The following is a 21,372-nucleotide window of genomic DNA, read 5'->3' as shown; positions in this document are numbered from 1 at the left end:
CCCTATGCCAGCTCGGAGCTGGTGTTAGGGTTTGCAGACCATTGGGGAGGAATGGTGAGCCCTGTCCAGCATGCATTTGCATGCTAGCAGGCCCCCATTCCCCCCAATGCAGCAACCCCCCACAGGAACTGACGACCTCCCTCCAGCGGTGGCCGTACGTCCAGCGGACCTCTGGTCCCCCTGACCCCCCCCCCCGACAAATGTTCAGGGGGGGATGGAGATACGGTGGGTCTCCAGCTCCCCCTAACCCCCTCCAGCATTTCTGAGATATCCCTGGTGGCCCAGTGGGCTGCGGTCAATCCCCTCCCCACCTGGTGGTCTAGCGGCCCTTTCCCACCCACCTACCTTAGGTTTGAGCAGGGAGATGGCCTCCCTTCTCTTCCATTGGTGCCACCTGCAAAATGGCAGTGCCCAGCCCTGCCCATTGTATCCTGGTATGCGCAGGGCAGGGCTTCATACCATATAAGGGCACAATCCTCTCACACTTCTACCCCATGATCAGAGAGAATTGCATGCTTAAATTTGCAAGCAATTATCTCTGATCATAGGTGCGGTAAAGCCCTGCACTGTTCCAGTGCTATTTTTAGAACACTGTTTGGAACAGCGTGGGGCTTTTGATCATCTGCCCATTTGTGTATCTGTTCTGATATGTGAAAGGACCACTCAGACAACCACAAGGATTAGATAAACTACTTATCTTTCTTACTGCAAACTGAAATAAGTCATGAACTACAGGATGTCACTGTTGTCGATGATCACAGCTGTCAACAAATATGACAGCAGACTTCCAACCTCTCTAAATGTCTTCAGAAAGCTGGCTGGAGCAGGCTTGAAGGGAAAACACACATCAGCAAAGTATACCAAAAAAGTGTAAGAAAAAGTGTGTTAAATCTAGCAAAGGGTAGTAAACCATGGGCGTAGATTGGGGGGGGGGGGTGAGGAGGGGCATTGCCCCCCCCCCCAAACGAGTCTTCTTGAAGGAAGTCACACCGGCGAACTGGCGGGGCTTAATTGTGTCTTCCCTGCCGGCGCTGCCTCGGTCCCTCCCTGCAGCATTCTTATCTTCACCCATACCGGTCGCCGTCAGCGCTGCCATTCATTCTTCTCACAGGCAGCTCCACTCCCGCTCCCCTTTGCCGTGTCCACTCCTCTCTGGCTCTCTCTGATACACTGCCTGTTAAACAGGAAGTGCATCAGAGAGAGCCGGAGGACGCGGCAAAGGGGAGTGGGAACGAGGCTGCCTGTGAGAAGAATGAATGGCAGCGCTGACGGCGACCGGTACATTCAGTCGTGGCATGGAGTAAGGAATGGTTAGTTTAGCCAAGTAATCTGGAAAGCCTGTATGGAGAGCTTTAAATATAAGAAGCAAAACTTTGTACTGAATTCTTAATTCAACTGGAAGCCAGTGGAGCTTTTTGAAAAGGGGAGTAGCATGGTCTCTTTGTTTAGCTTTACATAATACCCAAGCCCCAGTGTTCTGAAGAATCTGTAAACTTTTTAACTCAGACTTGGTAACAGCTGCGTAGACTACATTACAGTAATCCAGCAGGGAACTGATTAAGGCGTGAAATAATGAGTGAAGAGAAGCAAAGTCTAAGAAGTCTGATTTTACAGAGAGCTAGAAAACTGGAACACAAACTGAAGAGATCTGTGAGGAAAAAGATAAACAGGAATGAATGGTAACACCAAGGTATTTAAAGTGTTCAACTATGAAGGGATGCTAAAAGGGGAAGGAAGAGGACGAAAGAGATAGATGTTGGGCCCAGGGTGCAAGGAAGGGAGATACTGAGAGTGATGTGGGCAGTGGGAGAGAAGAAGGAGGGAAGAGAGGTTGTACATGGGGATGGATGAGAGGGAGGGATAGATATACACTAGAGGGGAAAGAGGAAAAGAGGGAGATTGTGGATCCAGGGACAGAAGGGAGAAATGCTGGACAATTGGAGGGAGGGAAGAGAGAGAGAGGAAGAAATGCTGGACCACAGGGAAGGGGGGGCTGGAAGATGCTGGGGTGTGTGTGTGTGTGTGGAAGGGACAGGGAGATATTAGGCTATAAGGGTGGGGAGGGGAGAAAGGGAACAGGCGTGCTGGGCTAGAAGGTTGGAGGGAGGAAGATGCTGCAAATGGTGGAACTATTTGGGAGAGGCCAAAGGGGAGGTGGGAAGGAAACAAATGAGAGGATGATAGTGATGGGAGGAGGCAGAAATGTGGTAATGGAGAGTTGATTAAATAAAGATGAAAGGAAATGGAAGGTTGGAGGAAGGACTGAGAAGAGGAATGGGGCAGCTAGTGGGTGAGAGAAGGAAATGGAATTTGATAGCTGAAAACTAAAAAGGAGAAGGATCAGGACGAGGGTGAAATTTAAGTGAACAGAGAGGCAGTAAAGAAACAAAACAGAGAGGAATGAGCTAAAAAAGAAATAATGTGTCAAAGGTAGGTGTAGTGAAGGAATGGAATAAGACAGGAGAGAAGAGAAAAGACAAATGGACAGCAAGCAATTGAAGGAGAATTAGCTGAAAGACAGGAAAAGAGGAAACTGGAACCAGCATGATGGAACAGTAAAATGTCCAGACAACAAAGGTACAAAAAAGTATTTTATTTTTAATCTATTAAATGGAATATCAAATGGAAAGAAGACACTGCATAAAACAGAAGACACTGGGACCAACGCGAATAGAAAAACTAAATGATAACAGCAAAGGTAGAAAAAAGTATTTTATTCAGAATTTATTAATTGGAATATGTCAGTTTTTGGAAATGTGCATCTGTGAAATTTTACATGTATAAGTTTCAATTTTTCTGGTATTGCTGCATGCTGAGTCTGACTTCTTGAGTTAACTTTCCAGTTCAGTATTTTGCCTTCATATTTTTTGCTTTCTAGTTCCTTGTGTCATGTCTGTTGTGTCATGTGTTTTTCACGAGGTAGTGTATTGGTGTTTTAGTGCCTGGTGTAATTACAGTTCTGCCTTTTCATGCATAAGGTTGCAGCTCGTCCTGTCCTTGGAATTAGTGCTGTTATGGTTTAGTAAGGTTATGAGTGTGGTTTTGCACAAGTTTGTGTATAGTGTATTGCAGTGGAGAGATTGTGTGTTGGCTTTACTGAGGTGGCTTATGCATTTCTAAGGTCAACACTAGCATGGTATGGGAAAGGGGGTGGGGAAATACTACTGGAGTGGAAGAGGGAGTGCTGGGTAAGGAGGAAAGAAGGAAGGGAGAAAGAGCTTGCTTGATATCTCATACATATTCATTATGGTTATTCCCCAAAAACGCCTGCTCTTTTTCCCGTCCCTCCTTCCTCCATATTAGCATATTCATTTGCATATGCTAATATGCTCCGCCCCATCCTTTGCCCCCCCCAAATGAAACAGTCAAACTACGCCTATGTAGTAAACCTATATTCTTTGCACTTTGGTATTTACGGTGGCAAAAGCCAATGGGAAAGCACAGGACCATAAAAGGAAGAGAGGAGAGAAAAAAACCCAACCCCATAACAACAACATACTTGCAAGCCCAACAATGGTGCCTATCCATGCTTATCAGTCTGCTTCTCTATGCTGACTTGGGCTATATCCGCCTAAGGGCCTCTCACAGGACTAGGAAAAAAAAGGCATGCAGCTTAGAAAGACAATCACTTAGAAGTGCTAGTTTTGCCTAGGCTGCCACCTGCCTAGGCCACTGCCTAACTTTTGCATATTTTGTTTCTTGCAGTTCAAATCACCCATATCATATCAGAGCTTTTAATTCAGCAAAAACGGCACAACCTTCACAAGAAAAGTCTGCAGTAACTAACAAACTGTGAAAAGACAGGATAAAAGAAAAAAAAAATCTAATCTAAAGACTATTGATACATTTCTCAAAGAAGTCAGGGAACTGCAGGCAACACACAGATAGCAAAGTATAGAACCCCAGTATAAAATGGAAATAGACAATCAGACATTGAGAGGACCTCGTTCTGATGTTTAAAAACGTGTTGCTAATTTTGGGTTTTGACCTAATACACTACAGGTCAGCCCTGAAAAACATCTAAAAAGAAAAAAAATGGGATGAAACAAAAGTGAGAAGCACAGCAATAACAGAACTTAGAGCAGAGGGAACTGAAGGCAAAATATTTTAGCCATACTGTAGGGAGCTTGCAATTTTGTCCGAATGTAGAAACACGGATTGAAGTTTTTGTACATTCTTCCTTTATTTAACTTGCCTTGGCCAAAAACTGTACTTTAATGTGATAGAGGTGGGTAGACATTAAATCATAAGATATAGGATAGAAGCCATTCCATGCTAGCCTCTCTATAGAAGAAGGAACCAATAGTAGTCCCTAGTTCCAGGGTAATGAATGCAGCAAGTTTCTTGAGATTTCTATGAGATTTAGCGCAGCACAGGCTTTTAGCAGAGTTATTGATCAATAAAAACATACTCCTTGGAGGCTGCATTTGACATATATGGACCTATGAGTGTTAAAACAATGGGAAAACTTCTGAGCTTGTGCTGCTAGTGGACTGAAGGCAACCCAGTTAATAGTAGCACAATGACATAGTGTGGAGGCATTAAGCAACAATGATGCCACTCCAGGCTGGCACCAAGCACCAACAGCATGCTAACTTTTCATGGGCTAGAAAACAATGACTTGCTTGTGTTCCAGGCAGGGCAGCATAAATCAACAAAAGTACACCAGAAAAATCCCCTGCCTGCTGTCTTCAACCTAATATGTGATTTTCTACTTTGAAGCAGAGAAGGTATGAAATGTATGACAGTACTTATTACTGTCTTTAGAGACAAGACTCCCATTACATGCAGAGCTTTTGATTTGGGGAGATTTATGTCCTAAAAGACGGATAGCCTTTGTTCAAGTAATAAGGCAAAGCTGGGTGTGCAGTAAGGGACCTTCACTTCCCATTACACTCAAGGTACAAATGTGAGATCTGAGTTCTTCCACCACTCATATGTATCTTCCTAGCAGGAGTATGAGGCCACATGCAGGCACCAAAAAGATCATTACATGGGTAGATAATTATTTACTGAGCTAAGATTGCCCTCCTCTGCCCAGAGGTGTCTTTATGTTGGAGAAGGAAAAATCACATGGCTGTATGTTATTTTCAAAAGTGTATGTGGGTTTTTTACCCTTTACAATAATGCTTTGCAATAGCTTCACAATGATGTGGGCATGTTAGAGAGAAGTAAGACCATTCTTTGTGATGGAAAATTGGTATCTCATATTTGAAAATTGCTTTCCAAATACAGAGTGCTCCTCTGAGGACTGTGAATTACAGACACATAATTTTAAAAACACTTTACGTATGTAACATTAATAGTTGCACAGAAGGTGCCAGTGCCAGATACCCACACTAATGATCCTGGAGCAGTGAACAAGCAAAACTGTTTGTGCTGCTGCTTTTTCCTTCTGTTCACTTCTAACACATCCAGGAACCAAACAGAAAATTCTGACAAAAAGTGCATTTGTGTTTTCAAATGAGCTGTATGTTTACATTATAAATGCTTAATGCCAAAAAGAGTTTATTGCACTTACACAGATGAAGTCAATGACAACAGGAGTCTGGCCTGCTGAAATAAATACTGAATATAATACCCATTAAAAAAAAGATTACTAGGCTACAGGACGGCAAAGCAGCAAAAAGAGCCAAACACACAAAAAAATTCCAACACCACATTTTAGAACACAAAAAGCAGAAACAAAGTGATAAAGAGGATATTTATAGCTTCATGAAAATGCAAAGAAGAAAGTTCCATCTCAGAATCAATCAAAAAGAATAAATATAACTGGTAAATAAAAAGAATTAAAACAAAGAATAAATAAGAACCTCTGTTTATCAGTTTTTATATCAAAGATATGTCCTAAGTACACAAAATGCTCTCAGTGTTATTGCCAGGGGAATATGCACTAAGGCTGCTGACCAACCCAGTGTCTTCCTCTAGAGTAAAAAGCAAACAATTTTCTTCTTGCACCAAGAGATTAAAGTGATCACTCTTTTCCTAAATCAAAGTATGCAAATATGCTTGGGAAAGGAAAGCATAGCACTCACAGAATATCAATCCAAAGTAAATTCTTAATACTGCAAACATATGAGGCAAAATTGGCAGCCTGCCCAAGACCTTTCTCTCCGAAGGACTATTTTACGATGGGGGGGGGGGGGGGGGGTGGAGGGGACGACGACATGGTCATAAGTGCAACTCTCTATTGAAAAAACAGTAATTTTGTTTTAATGATGGACCATAATGGAAAACGATGATGTTATGGTGGGAAAAGACAGATAGCAATACCACTGATGAGTGCTTGAGGCTCAGTGAAGGACTAGTCTTTCATTTTTCAGAAGTGAAGTGAACTCTGTGCACCCAGGCATAAATCACAGTATCTTGTAAAATAGATGTTATCGACAAATTGTGAAGCAAAAAAAAATATGATCTCATCACAACACATTTGTTAATTTTTAATTTTCCAAGAAAACAGGCAATGAAAGAAAGAATCAAAAATGCGATGGAGTTTGGGTACTTTGGACTTCTTTGACTGAATCAATTCAAATATTTATATGCAAATGTTATTGTAGCTGATCTTTGGTGTTCCATCTGAAAGAGTCTCTATTGCAATTTCAGAAAGGGAGATTTGATAACCAATTTGCCAAGCAATCTTTATGCATTAGATAAACAGATTATTTTTCAGTCTATAAATTAATGAAAAAATAAAATCCTGGACTAGCCCAAAGTCAAACAAGGGTTATCAGAGGAGCTGCAGATATTTGCACTGTTGTTACATTACATCAGCCACTTGTATTCTGCACAAGCCTCACGAGTTCAATGCAGTTAAAGAAAGACTGCGCATTCCCAGGATGCTAACAATATTTCACCAAACCATATTCAAATCATTGACTCTTGACAATCTTTTAAAATAAAGTTTTTAACAACTTTCAAAATGATTTGTAATTTACTTGTCTCAAAGACATTGGTAAAGAATTCCATCATCTCACCAACTGATAAGGAAATAAAGACATAAATATGGTTTTATACACTATAGCTCCGATGTTCAAAAATAAACACAAGCGCTAGACGCCATTAGCGCTGTCCTAGCACCCGCATTTACCTGCACAGAATGTTCAGAGGGGTCTAGCATGGCAAATGAGTGCACCAGGCCTTAGCACAGATGGCATGGCAAATGTAGTCAAGCTCATATTAATGAGGTCATTTTGTATTCTTTCCCAATGCTCAGAAAACAGCATCCTAAACAAAACTGCCTTACCACTGTAAAAAATGACTCCAGGTTGGAGCATGCATTAGGGTGTTGAGAGGATTTTCTATGATCCTCATGCTTCTTTCATGATTCTTTATGCAAATTTTGCTGGTTTTGATTTCTCTTGGAAGTAGAAGGAAGTCTGTACAACAGTGGCGTAGCCAAGGGTGGGCTCGGGTGGGCCCAGGCCCACCCACTTTGGGCTCAGGCCCACCCGGTATCAGCACACCTATGTTGTGGCTGGCATGGATCCCCAAGTCCCACCAGCCGAAAACTCTCAACAACTGTCCCTCCTTGCATACCTTTTAAATAGCAGATCTTTGCCTGCAGTGAGCAGTGACTGATATATACTGCTTGCACTGGCCCCATAACCTTCCCTCTGATGTTTTCCCACCTATGCAGAAACAGGAAGTTACATCAGAGGGAAGGCTGTGGGGCCAACATGAGCAGTGTGTATTAGTTGCTGCTTGCTGCTGGTGAAAAGCTGCTATTTAAAAGGTATGCAGGGGAGGGGGGATGTTTGAGAGACCACATGGCATGCAGGCGAGAAAGGGAGAGACCAAATCACTTGTGGGACAAGGCGGAGTTCTTCTGCCCACCCATCTTGGGCCCAGGCCCATCCAAAATTGGGTGTCTGGCTACGCCCCTGCTGTACAAGCCCTTAAGCGCTAGTTGTGAGAAATAGCAGACCCCCAACACACTGGTATCTCTTTCCTGAGTCTAAATTTAAAGTGTCCATGGTAACAAAAAAAAAAATTAAAAACACCCATTGAAAGCACACATTGGCGTCTGTTTCCTGAATCTAAATATAAGTGTCAAAGCTGAAAAAAAATAAAAATGCTTTTATTTAGGCCGCAGACAACAGGTGCCAATGTGTGCTTAACGTTTAGGTTTTACCATGTGCATGCGCACAGGAATCGAGCTTAACGTGGAGCTCTTCTGCACAATCTGCGCCAAGCACAATCCTCCCGCCGAACTCCCTAATGCTCAACGCTATGAGTGCGCCTATATTTGCATCTCATTAGCATTGAGCATTAGGGTGTTGTTCTTCTGTACTGTTCCAGTGGCATTTGTATGGCGCTATTCGGAACAGAGCTGGAGTTTTGAGCATCAGGGCCTATGTATTTTTCCTTTCTGTTTAGATGTTTTGGCCATTCCTGCACTCTATTGGGTGCTCCAGGCAATCACCAAAGTTTTGCTTGTTCTGTCTTTGATCATCTCTCTGCATGCTATTAGCATATGTATGCTCTCATCTTCCCTTAATAAAGCTTCAGACACCCTCTACTGACAGGGCAAGGCAGAGTGCAAGTGGCTCCAGAAGTCCTGCTAGCAGACTGTGCTTCAGAATGAATGAACTAAGCAGCTGTTCTACTTACTTTTTTGATGCACTCCACTTTTGACAGGCGCTCCTGGATCACCTTGGCCCACAGTGCACTGGGAATTTCCTGGGCAAAAGAATCAAAAAGGTAAAGAGATAAATATTCACAACGCATTCAAAATGAATTTTTGTGCTTCCCTCATCCCATCCCATGCACACAGTTCATCCCCTTTCCTTGTACATCTTTGTCTTTCTCTACTCTCCCCTCCCCCCCAAAAAAAATCTGCTGCACAAATGGCAACATACAAGTAAGGAAAATAAAAAGCCAGTGAACAGCATATCTTGAAAGTAGGCAAGCCCCGGTGTGTGATGCATCAAAGTCCCTTATCCTCCCATCTGGCTGCTGCAAAGGCGTTTCACATTGCTTTCACACACCACCCCTGTCTCACTTGATGCTTTGATGTGTCATGTCAAGCAAAGCTGGTGACTGCCAGGGGTCCACTGTGCTGAGCCTTGCCAAGCCAATTTAAAGAAAAATGAGAGAAGCCTCCTTCGGTGCAGTCCTAATCCTGGGCCTCCATCCTGTGCTTCTCCTCGTATGTGGCAGAAAGATGCCATATCAAAATGTGTTAACTCTTTATAGCGTGTTTCAGGAGAAGACAAAGTCAGTATATGAAAATGCTGCTCTGTAGTAAAGTAGTACATTGTGAAGGTATGGCAATATTAAATAGAAATATATCCCTCAGACATAATATAAAGATCAGTAATTGCCAAAGTGGGTATATGAGGGTAGTTAAGAGCATAAGGCAATAACTTAATTCACATGTAAGAGAAAATAATATGTAAACATTATTTTAAGATTGACAGGTTAATAGTGCTCTATATTAGCTTTTTATCCTAGTAGAAATTGTTGGAATTAAAAAGGCCAGAGCCTGCAGCAAGTAATAAATTCTTCATTTTTTTTCACTTTCATGGAGAAAATAGGTTAATTTTCTTTCCTTTAGTCCTACCAGAACAGTTCAGAACCTGTAGCTTGTGCCCCTCAACCAGCAGATGAAAACAGAAACTAAAGACTTGTGGGCTCTGCCCTATTAGGACACCATGCAGCCTTATGTCTTCAGTAATTTGAATGACAAAGCAATGGAGAGTAGGCATTTCCTTTTTTGTTTTACTTTGTTTTATTGAAATAATATAAAAATAATCACAAATATATCATTGCGACCAAGGAATATCACACCTAGATCAAACCACAATATAAGCCAATCAAAAACGTAAACTTTTCAACCACAATCAATGATCCAAGATTACAAAAGATAATAAAAAGGAAATATACAATCAAAATATCAAGATGCCTCCTGCTGCTAACATAAGCTAGCTGACTTCAGAGGATTGTGGAACTATTACTTGGATCCTCTCACCTCTTCTATAGCCATAAGAAATTCAACAAGTTGTTTGGATTCAAAAAAACATATATGTCTTACTATCAACCATAATAACACAAGAACAAGGAAATCTCAATACAAACTTCAGGCCCAATGCTTGTACTCTAGGCCTTAAGGCCAAGAATTCCTAGCGTCGCTTCTGGGTACTCCTAGACAAGCCTGGAAATACTCTTATTTTTGAAACAAAATACTTCTCATCAATTACACGAAAATAGGACTTCAAAACAAAGGTACAGTCCATTTCCAAGACAAGTTACTATTAAGGTGGTTCTCTGAGTCACAATCTCCAGGGATGATTCTAAAAATTCAGTTACATTCAGCACAGATTGTTCCTTATCTTGTATAAATACAGAGTCATAGCATGCAGAGAGGTTCAAATATTAAACGTGTACCACAGGAGGTAAGGATTCTGAAGGAATCTTCAAGATATCAACTGATGCTATTAATGTAGATTTGGGAAAATTCAGGAACCTCGAAAAGTTCTTCTGGGTTTGATTCTCCAAATACTCCATTTTCCTATGCATGAACACCTTATTCTTTACCAAGTTGTTATTAAGCTCCTGAAATTTTTCAAGTTTGGTTCCAAGAGAACTAATCCTGGAAGATTGTTGCCTCAACTCTTAGGAATGGACCTCAACCACTTCTTTTGAGGTTGTCAGCTCTCCCAACTACTGGCTTCAGGGTAGAGGGAGTGTGGGTGGGTATAGGAAAAAAAGATCAGGGGACATACATTGAGGAGTGGGGAAGGGAAAAGTGGAAATAGAGCATATGGGATAGAAAGAGATGGAGAGGAGAGGGGGACATGCTGCTCATGGATATGTGTATCTCAATTTTGTATTTAGTGTACAGAAGAAAATTAGTTATGTTACTTTTACTAGTATTTTTACTGCTTATAAAATCGGGTTTTCTTGGGAGGGGGTCAAGGTGACTGCGGCATAGCAACAGCAGGGCAGAGCAGGCCAGGCCAGGGGCTGGGATGGAGGAAATTACTTGAGGCGGAGACAGGCAGGGATGGGTTAGCTTCCCTAAGGGGATGGGGGGGGGGGGGATGTGTTAGATTTCTGTCCCCATGTAACTCTCTGCTTCCAAGTTGTGACTTGCTGACTGGCTCAGACTTGAGTGGGCAAGAGCAACAAGAGTGTCCACCCTTGGCACAGGGAGAAAAACAGGGCTCAAATGAACTTCAATTGCTGAACAGGATGAAGATGGGACTTTGGGTAGCTTAAAATGAACCCTAATAGCTCTAACACCTGAATAGTTTTCTGGAAGGACTCCTGAGCACCATTTTCGACGTGCTCTTTACCAGCCAGTCATCCAGATAGGGGAACACTTGGACTCACAGTGTGCACAGCAACACTGACTACTGCATCACACTTGGTGAAAAACATGGAAGCTGACACAAGGCCAAAAGGCAACACGCAATACTGGAAGTGATGTGCTGTCCCTAGCCAAAACCGAAGATACTTCCTGTGTCCAGGAAGTATCGGGATGTGAGTGTAAGCATTCTTGAAGTCCAGAGAGCTTAGTCAATTTTTTCCCTGAATCATGGGAGAAGGGTGCCCAGGGAAAAAATCCTGAACTTTTCTTTGACCAGGAATTTGTTCAGGGCCCTTAGGTCTAGGATGGGATGCATCCCCTCTGTTTTCTTGGGCACAAGGAAGTACCTGGAATAGAATCCCAGTCCTTCTTCCCCTGGTGAAACAAGCTTAACAATATGGGCCTTTAGAAGGGCAGAGAGTTCCTCTGCAAGTACTCGCTTGTGCTGAGAGCTGAAGTGAGACTGGGCAATCTGGTGGTCGTTGATGCCAAAACAGGGTGTAATCGACATGGACTATTTGGCGAACCCACTGGTCGGAGTTACAAGGGGCCACCTGTCTTGGAAAAAAATTCAGGCTTCCCCCAACCAGTTGGCCATCTGGGATGGTCTCCTTTACTGCAGCTATGCTCTGCTGGAGCCAGTCAAAAGCTTGTCCCTGACACACACTGTTGATGAGAATGAGCGTGCTGGGACTGAGTCTGCTGAGGCTGGTGAGAAGGGGCATACCTACGTCTCTGAGAGTAGTAGGGACCCCTCTTTGACTTGCCCAAAAACCTCCTATATGAGAAGGAATATGCAGAAGACGTCCGATGGGAGAGAGTATCAGTGCTGTCAGTGTGTTTCTTGCGGAAATCAGCAACCTCCTCCACCTTGTCTCCAAAAAGATTATCTCCCCAGCATGTGGCATCTGCCAACCTCTGCTGGACCGCTGGGTCCAAGTAAGAGACACACAGCCATGAGAGTTTTCACATTGCTATACTCTGGGCAGAGATCCTGGATGCCACATCTAAGGTGTCATAGGTGCCCCTGGCCAATTACTTCCTACATGCCTTCTGATGCTTGACCAACTGGCGAAGTGATTCAGTCTGCTTCTGTGGGAGAGAATCTGAAAAAAATCCGACATACTGCGCACCAAGATCTGCAAGTACATGCTCATATAGAGCTGGTAAGATTGAATACAGAGATGAGCATAGGGGCCTGATACATCTTCCACCCAAAGAAATCTAGAGTTTTAGTTTCACTGCCTGGGGAATCCAAAGCATAATCTATAGAACTCCTGGCTGTTTTGAGCGCAGATTCCACCACCAAGGAATGATGAAGCAACTGAGGTTTGTCAAACCCTGGGGAATTCTGGATCAGATACATGGTGTCTATCTTTTTGGGCATGACAGAGACTGACAGAGGGGACTCCCAGTTCTTCACCTGAACATCTTTCAGGATCTGGTGAAGAGGAACCATCACAGCCTCTCTAGGAGGAGATTTGTAGTCCAGGAGCTCAAACATCTCAGCCCTGGGCTCATCTTCCATCTTCAAAAAAATGGGAATGGCAGTCATCTTTTCTTGCACAAAACCTGGGAAGGAAAGGCACTCAGGTGGAGACTTCCCTCTTTCCTCTGGAGGGGAGGGGTCAGATGGGATGCCTTAGGCCTCTTCCTCCGAGAAGTACCGTGGATCCTCATCAGACTCCCATGAGCACTTCTCCTCCTCATAAGAGAGCCAAGTCTGAGCCTGCCATGAAACAGAGGAGCCATGTCCTTGAGAAGGGCGTTGAGTAGCGAGTTCCATCCTCGACTCTGGCAAAGCTTCTTCTACCAACATCGAGGGGGTGCCCACATGGGCGGCTGTTGACACCGGCGTCAGAGACCTCACTGCAGGCTGAGGGCCTTGCGGGGCAGCAGGAAGTGGCATGGCTAGTACAAGCACCCCAAAATGCTGATGCCCACTGCTGAATAAACCCTGCCAAGAGCTCAGGGACCATGGCCCAGATGTGGTCATTGAGAGAGGCTATCGGGAAAGGCTGGGGTACCAGTTTAGAGACAGACTGCTGGGATTGAGATGGGTGCCTGGTCCTAACTACATTGAGACCACTGCATCAGAACCTTTTGTATGGATGGGGAACAGTCCTCCTGGCGCAGATGTTTCTCAGGGACCAAATTCCTCAGTGTCCTGGAGCTCCCGGCATCGTGCGTTGAGGGGGATCGATGCCGATGCTTCTTGGCTTCGCCCAATGCCAGTCAATGATGTTCCTTGATGCTGAAGTGGATGACATCAAATTCCCACATCACCTTGGTGTCGGGTTCAATTGTAACTGGTCCTGGGGAACCTGCACAGCAGCCGGTGTCAAGGCAGGTGAAGACCCACTCAATGCATGTCTACTCCCAGTGTCTAAGACAAGCCTCTCAGCCTTATGGACAATGCACCCGAAGCAACTCCCGACATCGATGCAGATGTCAATGCTGATACCGATGCTGAGGTTTCAGACCGGGCTCCAAAAATCTTTTTCCTGTGAGCCTCTCTGGCCAGCTGAGTTCTTTTCTTCATACAAAAGCAAAGAACACAGCTGGAAAGGGTATGTTCAGGCCTCAAACACCAAGAATGAGTGTCTTTGCCAGAGATGGTCCTATTGCATCAACTACAGCACTTAAAGCCACTGGGAACCTTCGATGACATCGAAGGGAAAACAGCTGCGGCCAAATCAAATGGCTCGATGGTAACTAAAAAAAAGGCGCACACACCAGAAACATCGAGGGAGAAATACCCGAACAGAGCTCAGGCCTATGAGGACCTACTGAGCACGCCAAAAATAAAGGAAACCTAAAAGTGGGAAAAAATAAACTAAAAGTATACAAGAAGGAAGCGGGACCTTTCAGAAGAAAAAAGAAAAAAACGTCAAGGCAAAAAACCCTGAGGGGAAGGGACAAAAATTGAAAAAGTAAGCTCATACACCAGATGCTGTGAGGAGTGCAGGACAATCGCATTCTCTCTTCACTGCAGATGAGAAGAAACTGATAGTTCTGCGCTCTTGCGGCGGGCAGGGTGGGGATGCTGGTATGCGTGGTGAGGATGCTGTGCATGCTTTTAAAGCTTTAGTAGCTTGTTTAAGCTCCACACTGGGAGACGTGGATGACATCACCCCACATGTGAGAATATGCCTCTTTGTCCATGGAGAATACCAGCACCACTTTGCCTAAAATCATCTGACTGAAAGCTTGAGGTGCCAGCCAAGCTGCCCTGACTTCTAGTCAATTGATTGACAAGGCCATCTCATTTCATGATCATGTGCCCTGCACCATTCAATCGAGACAATGAGCTCCCCAGCCCAGTAAACTCGCATCTGTTATTATTACTAACCAACTGGGAGATAGATGACGCTCGTAACTGCACACGCAACAACCATCAACTGAGCAGAGAATATTGTAAAGACCTCATGTAAGCTCAAGCCCACAGGACCAGATCTATAGTCATTGCCATGGATTCCAGAACCTCCCATGTAATCCCATGGGGTTTGGGGAGAAAAACCCTCCATAACTTGGTCTCAAATCTAGCTCCCAAGTAGTCCAGATCTTGCAAGGGAATTAGGTTGCCCTTGCAGCAATTGACTACCAAGCCTAGAGACTTCAGAATAATTAAGGTCTGGCTCTCGCTTCTTCCCTTCTTTCCACATGCTGGTCCGAATTAGCCAGTCATCCAGGTAGGGGTGAACCTGGATTTCTCCTTTGCAAAGATACATTGCTACAACCACAGTCACTTGGAAGAGATTAGACACTGTTGCCAGACCAAAGGGCATTGCTTGGAACTGCAAATCTCAAAAAAGCTCTGGTGCTGTGGCAAATTGGAATACGCAAATAGACTTCTTTGTGATTTAAGGACGTTGAGAATTCTCCTAGATGCACGGATGATATCACTGATCTTAAGATGTCCATTTTGAAATGTGTGGCTCAAAAGGTGTGATTCACATCTTTGACTTGCAATGTCAATGGAGAAATTGTCAGTCCTACCATGTAAAGAAGACTCTTTTCCTGCTTCCAAATATGCGTGCCTCTGTACAACCTTTACCTCTCTCGGCTTTTCTTAACACACCACAAAAAAGGAAAAGACAACGTGGGAGAGTGAGGGGAGAGATGGGAAGGAACGCTCAATCTCTGAGTTATCTCCTCAGGTCAGTAAAAATTGAAATGCTCTTTATTATTATTATTTTTTGTTTGTTTTTTAAAGAGCTGCTGTCTAATTAAACAGGCACCCCTGCTCCACTGAGACTCAGTTCTCCAACCAATCCAGAAGCTGCACTGTCATCTGCTGGGGACAGAGAAACATGAAAGACCTAAGGCTGCACGGTGCCCTAATAGGACAGACCCTACAAGTCTTTAGTCTCTGTCTACATCTGCTGGTTCTGGACTAGTTTGGTAAGGATGCTATGGAAGTCAGATCATTGATCTAAACGGGGCCAGCTTTCAAAGGGGTCCAGCTTTGTTACTCAAGGTTAACATATCTAGTTGCAACCCTTCTAAAAATGGGCACCCTGGGATGGGGTGGGGGAAGGGCCTGAATTTGGTCCAGTGGGTAGTGGGGGGGGGGGGGGGAAATAGGAAGGAAACAACTTAGCCATTTATTATAAAGTGCTCTGTCTGTTCTAGGCTGAATATCAACCCTAATCAATCCAATGTGGATTTGCTTCAGCATTAACCAAACTAAGAGCTGCTTTTTAGGCAAATTTTGGCACTTAAACCGTAACATTTAAGAGGCTCCCTCACTTGAATAGGGATTAAAGTTTAGGTTTAATAGTTGTCCATGCTACTGAAATGTGAGGCCCTAAGCAGTAGCTTATCTAGCTTGTATTGTATGCAAATCTAGTCCTGACCAAGATGATTAAAATTCATTTTTCAATAGCAGTAAAGCATTCTATAGTAAAAATCTAAATCTTGTTCAGCCCACTAGACAAATAAAGTACATTTTTAACCAGAGGGCTAATATTTTCCCACCATACAGATGTAGCTTAAAGTTCAGTTCCATTCAAGCAAGTATCCTTGTTCATACCTGGTCTTTGTTTTTATACCGATGAGCTTCATCAACCAGTAGAGATGAGTCATTTGATAAGAGATTCTCCAGAGTCAAGTGCATACAGTTGAGCTGTTTACAAAGCATCTTTGCCTGAGAGGGTAAGAAATGGGATAGCTAGCTCTTTGCAAAGATTACAAAAAGAGGTTTGTATAAACCTTTTTAATCATAAGAACATCAGTTTAATTAGCAATCTATTAATGTAGAGTTGTGTACCCACTGAAAGCAGGAGGAAAGCTGGTAGTTAGTCTCTCAGGAATCTTAAATGCTACTAGTAATGTTCAAACCAAGTCACATCTACATTCAGCCCAAAAAGTGGTTGCATATTTGTTTCTGAAAATAATATATAGTTTTGAAGCGACTAGTATTTTGTGATGAATTAAATACACTATGGACTCTCCATACTAAGCACTTTTTCCCGCAGACGCAAAGTGGGAGAAACCCTTCTTAATAATATAACTGTGCTGGGAGATCACGTGATGCATGAGGGGGAGGACCGGGCGCAATATTGTTGCAGTTTTTCCTATGTGCCCCCATCCAACTCTTCCAGTCATCCCACCTTTCTTTTCCTGCTGAATGAAGGAAAAATAAATAAATAAAAAGGACCTATCCAATGAACAGACTACAGTGATTGCTAAGTGTGTAAACAAGCAGTACCTCTGTGGACTTCTCCCCCTATCCTTAATCAACCATAACAAACCCATGAACAGAAAAGCTGTTGCTGTGAAACTCTAGATTGTAGGCGGGACTGCAGTCCTTTGGATCCCTGCCTACCCAGCACCGAGAACGTATCCACACCCCCAGCCTCTTCTTCCCCCACTGCCCTGGTGTGCAATGCCTGATTCCTGTCTGCCAAAGCCACCCTCACTGCCCCAGTGAAAATCTATTCAAGATCTGGCTATGAGCCAATAGTGAAATCTTATTTAAGTAGGCCTCCCAAATCGCGAGAAATCTCTGCTGCCTCTTAGGCGATAAGTGTGCTCCCTGAGACTCCCAAATCATAAACTTGGGAAGCCTATTCCTCCAATACCAAAAGGAAGGAGGGTGATCCAATACGCTTGCCAGCCTATTAGCCAAAATCTTGGCTAGAAGTTTGGCCTCCACATTTAGCAGGGAGATAGGGCGATAAGAATCCAGGTGGTCAGGGGACTTACCCAGTTTCGGGAGAACAATAATTTGAGCTGTATTAAGATGATGTGGCAGCTGGACCCGTTGAATGGGCTCATTAAACACTTCCGCGAAGATCGGTCCAATTTCAGACTGCAAAAGTTTATAAAACTCATTTCACAGTCCATCCGGGCCTGGAGCCTTGGCTAGGAGGCTCTGCCTAATTACCCACTCCACTTCTTCCACAGAGATGGGTGTATTCAGCTGGGCCAAGTCTGAGTTGGCGACTCCAGGTAAGTCTATACTCGAGAGATACACCTCACTAGCCAGAAATGATGACGGCTGCAGACCAAAGAGCCGAGCGAAAAACTCCATTAATGGCACCATCACTGTGCACCCGGTCTCCCCTGGAATCCAACAATGTGGCAATTTTGTTAGGCCCAGTACTCCTGTGGACCATTTTGGCCAAGAGCCTGCCACTCTTATTCGCAAATCTGTAAAGGTTATACTTGTAGTGCACAAAAGACCTCTTAGCTCGGCTATGAAATAATTCTATCAATGCCAGCTGAGTTTCTAGTAATTGCATTTTAATCCTCAAAGAGTGGCTTACCCCATATTGTCTGCGAAGGGACGTTACCCACCTCTCCAAACGCAACACCTCTCAATGCCAGGCCTTCTGCAGGAAGTTGACATATGAGATGACCTCTCCCGAAGAATGGCCTTCGCTGACTCCCAAAAGAGAATGGCATCATCCCTATGTGCTTCATTGTTGTCCCTATAACCCTGCCATTTAGAAAGCAAGAATGACAAGAAGTGGCTGTCCTTGTATAGGAAAAAAGGGAATCTCCAAGAACCGCCAGAGGGGAGAGGGTCACCTATCTGCAGTCGCAGTTCTACCCAAGCATGATCTGAAATCATTACAGGGCCCAACCTTACATCCTCAACCGATGACAGGAGCTCCTGAGAAAGCAGGACATTCTATTCTAGACATCATAGCGTGCACTCTGGATATATGCATGTAATCTTTCCCCAGTGATTGGAGTGTCCTCCACACATCCACCAAGTCCAAGGCAGAGCATAACATGGAAATTCCCATCTGGGTTAAAGCCAGCTCCATTCTCGTTGGCTGAGATCGATCTAGGGAGGGGTCAGCCACTTCACTGAGATCTCCACCGAGTAGGACAGGCATCTCTCCCAGGTCATGTATCTTGCGAATTAGTTGAACAAAAAATGCCTTCTGAAAGGTGTTTGGGGCATAGATGTTACATAATAGAAAGGGCTGGTGTTCCAGCACCACAGAGGCCAAAACAAATCTGACTGCCAGGTCTGTAATAACCTGCTTGGTTTCCAATTGCAAGCCCTTTCTAATTAGGATCACCACACATGCACCCCCTCCTGCCAACTGCCGGGGAGCCAAAGATCTTACCAACCCACCAGCATTTCAACTTAGCATGTTCTGAAGCAGAAAGGTGAGTCTCCTGCAAAAAAAGCTATGGAGGCTTTTCGGTCATTGAGGGCCTTTAAAAGCTTCTGTCATTTAATTGGGGAATGTACTCCTCTGACATTCCAAGTAAGAGCCTGAAGGTTGGTCATATCTCTAAGTACGGAAAAAAAAAAGAGATGAGGCTTATACCACTTGCAAGAGTTGAGACAAATTTGTGCTCCAAGAGGGTGTCCCAGCCTCCACCCCCATGGAGAGAATTTCAGTAAAGGAGATCTACCAGAACTGAGGCCTAAAGGGCAACCCAGAAAGCGATCAGGCATCATACCCCCATATCCCACCCCCTCCCCCACCCCTATTCCCTTCTCCTTAGGTCCTCTCCTAATCCTCAGACCTACCTGACCCTTCCTGCCTCTAAACCCTGCATACCCCACTTTCATTTCTGAAGCACCCCTAGTGAGAGAGTCCAGAGTAACCCCATATTTGGACTGGAGGTATAGTCCCCTAACCCCCCCCCCCCTTCATAGGGCAGCTACGCAGCAAGCCTGCTCCAAAGCAATATTGCAGAGTGAAAAGACTACATAATTAGGTGATGAGGTCCCCATCATGACTCCAGTATTGATCTCTGCCCTGCTCTCTTGTATCAAAGATTAAGAAGAGAGAAAAAAATTCTACACTGTACAGCAACTCCCAGCCAGAGGCTTGCCCTCCCTCCCCCAAGCTCTAGGAGCCCGTGAGAGGTAGGTGGCATATCTAACATACTCCCTGGTCTCCTGAACAACCCAGGAGACCAGGCCCAGACTTACTAAACAGTCCTGCCTGGTGTGTACCTGGGTATGCATGCTGTCCAACAAACCAGCCCACGATCCATCAGGTGAAGGCCAAACTGCATCGCTCCCAAGCAGAGCGATCCACTGGACCATGCCCAGCTGTACAGCCAACATGACACCATGCCCAAACGTTCAGCAGCTGGCAAGGGCCAAGACATTGGAAGTCATGGCAGCCGGGTCAGCTTTCTCAATGGAGTTCCCACCGCCAGTTCCCATCTCTTACTAGGTGGGAAAAAGTGAACACGTCTTTGTGGGAAGTGGCTGCCAGTTGCGTGGATTCCAGGAGAGGGTTCAGTCCAGCCTGGTGTGTACCGGGGTATGCATTCTGTCCAACGCCCCAGCCCATGATCCATCAGGTGGCCAAACTATATCGCTCCCAAGTACAGCGATCCATCAGACCAAGCCCAGCTGTACAGCCAATATGACACTATGCCCAAACGTTCAGCAGCTGGTAAGGGTCAAGGCTCTGAAAGTCAAGGCAGCTTTCTCCATTGAGAGTTCTCACCGCCAGTTCCCATCTGTTACTAGGCGAGGAAAAGTGAACACGTCTTTGTGAGAACTTGCTGCCCACTCATGTGGATTCCGGGTTACCACAATAGACCAACACCAACAACGTCAAGACTGTCTGCCAGCGGTTGTGTGGCATCACCCTCAGACAAAATTGTCTGGTGATCCAGTTTCAGGGAGACATCCAATATGACCTCACAATCTAGTGTCAGGGCTAAATCAGAGGTGTCTACGGTAACTTAGGTATGCAACATAATAGTACACTTTCCGCTACTTTTCTTCTCCCTGTACCAGACAAAGTGAGGCGAGTAAAAAAAAAAAAGAAAAAGAAAGTCCACATCTTTAAACTCCAAAGTTCATCAGTCAGGGAGGTCATGCCTGATTCCTCTGTTGTGCTGCCACCATTCTGTCCACATAAATGCTCTCCTCCTCAACCCAACCAAAGAATCGGTCATGTCCATTATCAACTAGTTTAAGTTTCGTCAGGTGTATAAGACTAAATCTGGATTTCATGCCGAACAGCTTTAACAAAGGGGGGCAAATGCTTTGCGTGCTGCCAATACTTTAGCAGAGTAATCTTGAAAGCACAAGATGTGTGATTTTTCAACTGTGCATCCACCCACAGGGCCTGCAGGATTGCAATTTTGTGAGAATAGTTGAGCACTCTGAAAATGCCAACTCAGGGTCAATCGACTCCTTCTCTGCACTGCCCCAGCCTGTGTGCTCTCTCCACCCTAAAGGCACTGGCCATATCTGTAAGTGATAGCGCTTTTGGGAGCCAGGATTCCAGAAATTTCCATAAGTCTCCATCAGAGATTGATTATGGAAGGCCGACCAGCCTGAGAGTGTTGCGACAGGATCGATTTTCTAAGTCCTCCAATTTAGATTCCAGCTTGGCTAGGCAGGTTAGTAACTGCAGTTGCGTCACCGTCACTTGCCTAACGGTGTCTTCAATGCTCCCTACACGCTGTTGTACTGTCTGGAGGTCCGCTGTCAGAGTCGTATATCACTCTTCCAACCCATCCAGTATAAGCTGAAATTCTCCGAGGACAAGCAGGCTGCTTGTTCTCACTGATGGGTTGACGTCCTCGGCAGCCCCCTCCATCGGAAAGTTTACTAG

At 44.6% G+C, this 21,372-nt stretch overlaps 1 protein-coding gene across 2 annotated transcripts in view; it reads right to left on the bottom strand.

The window, feature by feature from the left end:
* The window catches only part of AK8 (adenylate kinase 8), a 227,638-nt gene that overhangs the window by 165,676 nt on the left and 40,590 nt on the right, over positions 1-21,372 (bottom strand). For both annotated transcript variants that reach the window (XM_030206335.1, XM_030206336.1), the window contains exons 4-5: positions 16,347-16,460; positions 8,611-8,679 (exon numbers count right to left, since the gene is read on the bottom strand). In XM_030206335.1, the coding sequence (XP_030062195.1) occupies positions 8,611-8,679; positions 16,347-16,460 (183 nt within the window). The remainder of the gene's footprint in view (positions 1-8,610; positions 8,680-16,346; positions 16,461-21,372) is intronic.

The sequence above is a fragment of the Microcaecilia unicolor genome, chromosome 6, assembly GCF_901765095.1.
Source record: "Microcaecilia unicolor chromosome 6, aMicUni1.1, whole genome shotgun sequence".
NCBI lineage: Eukaryota > Metazoa > Chordata > Amphibia > Gymnophiona > Siphonopidae > Microcaecilia > Microcaecilia unicolor.
This window is presented reverse-complemented; position numbering and strand designations above follow the sequence as displayed.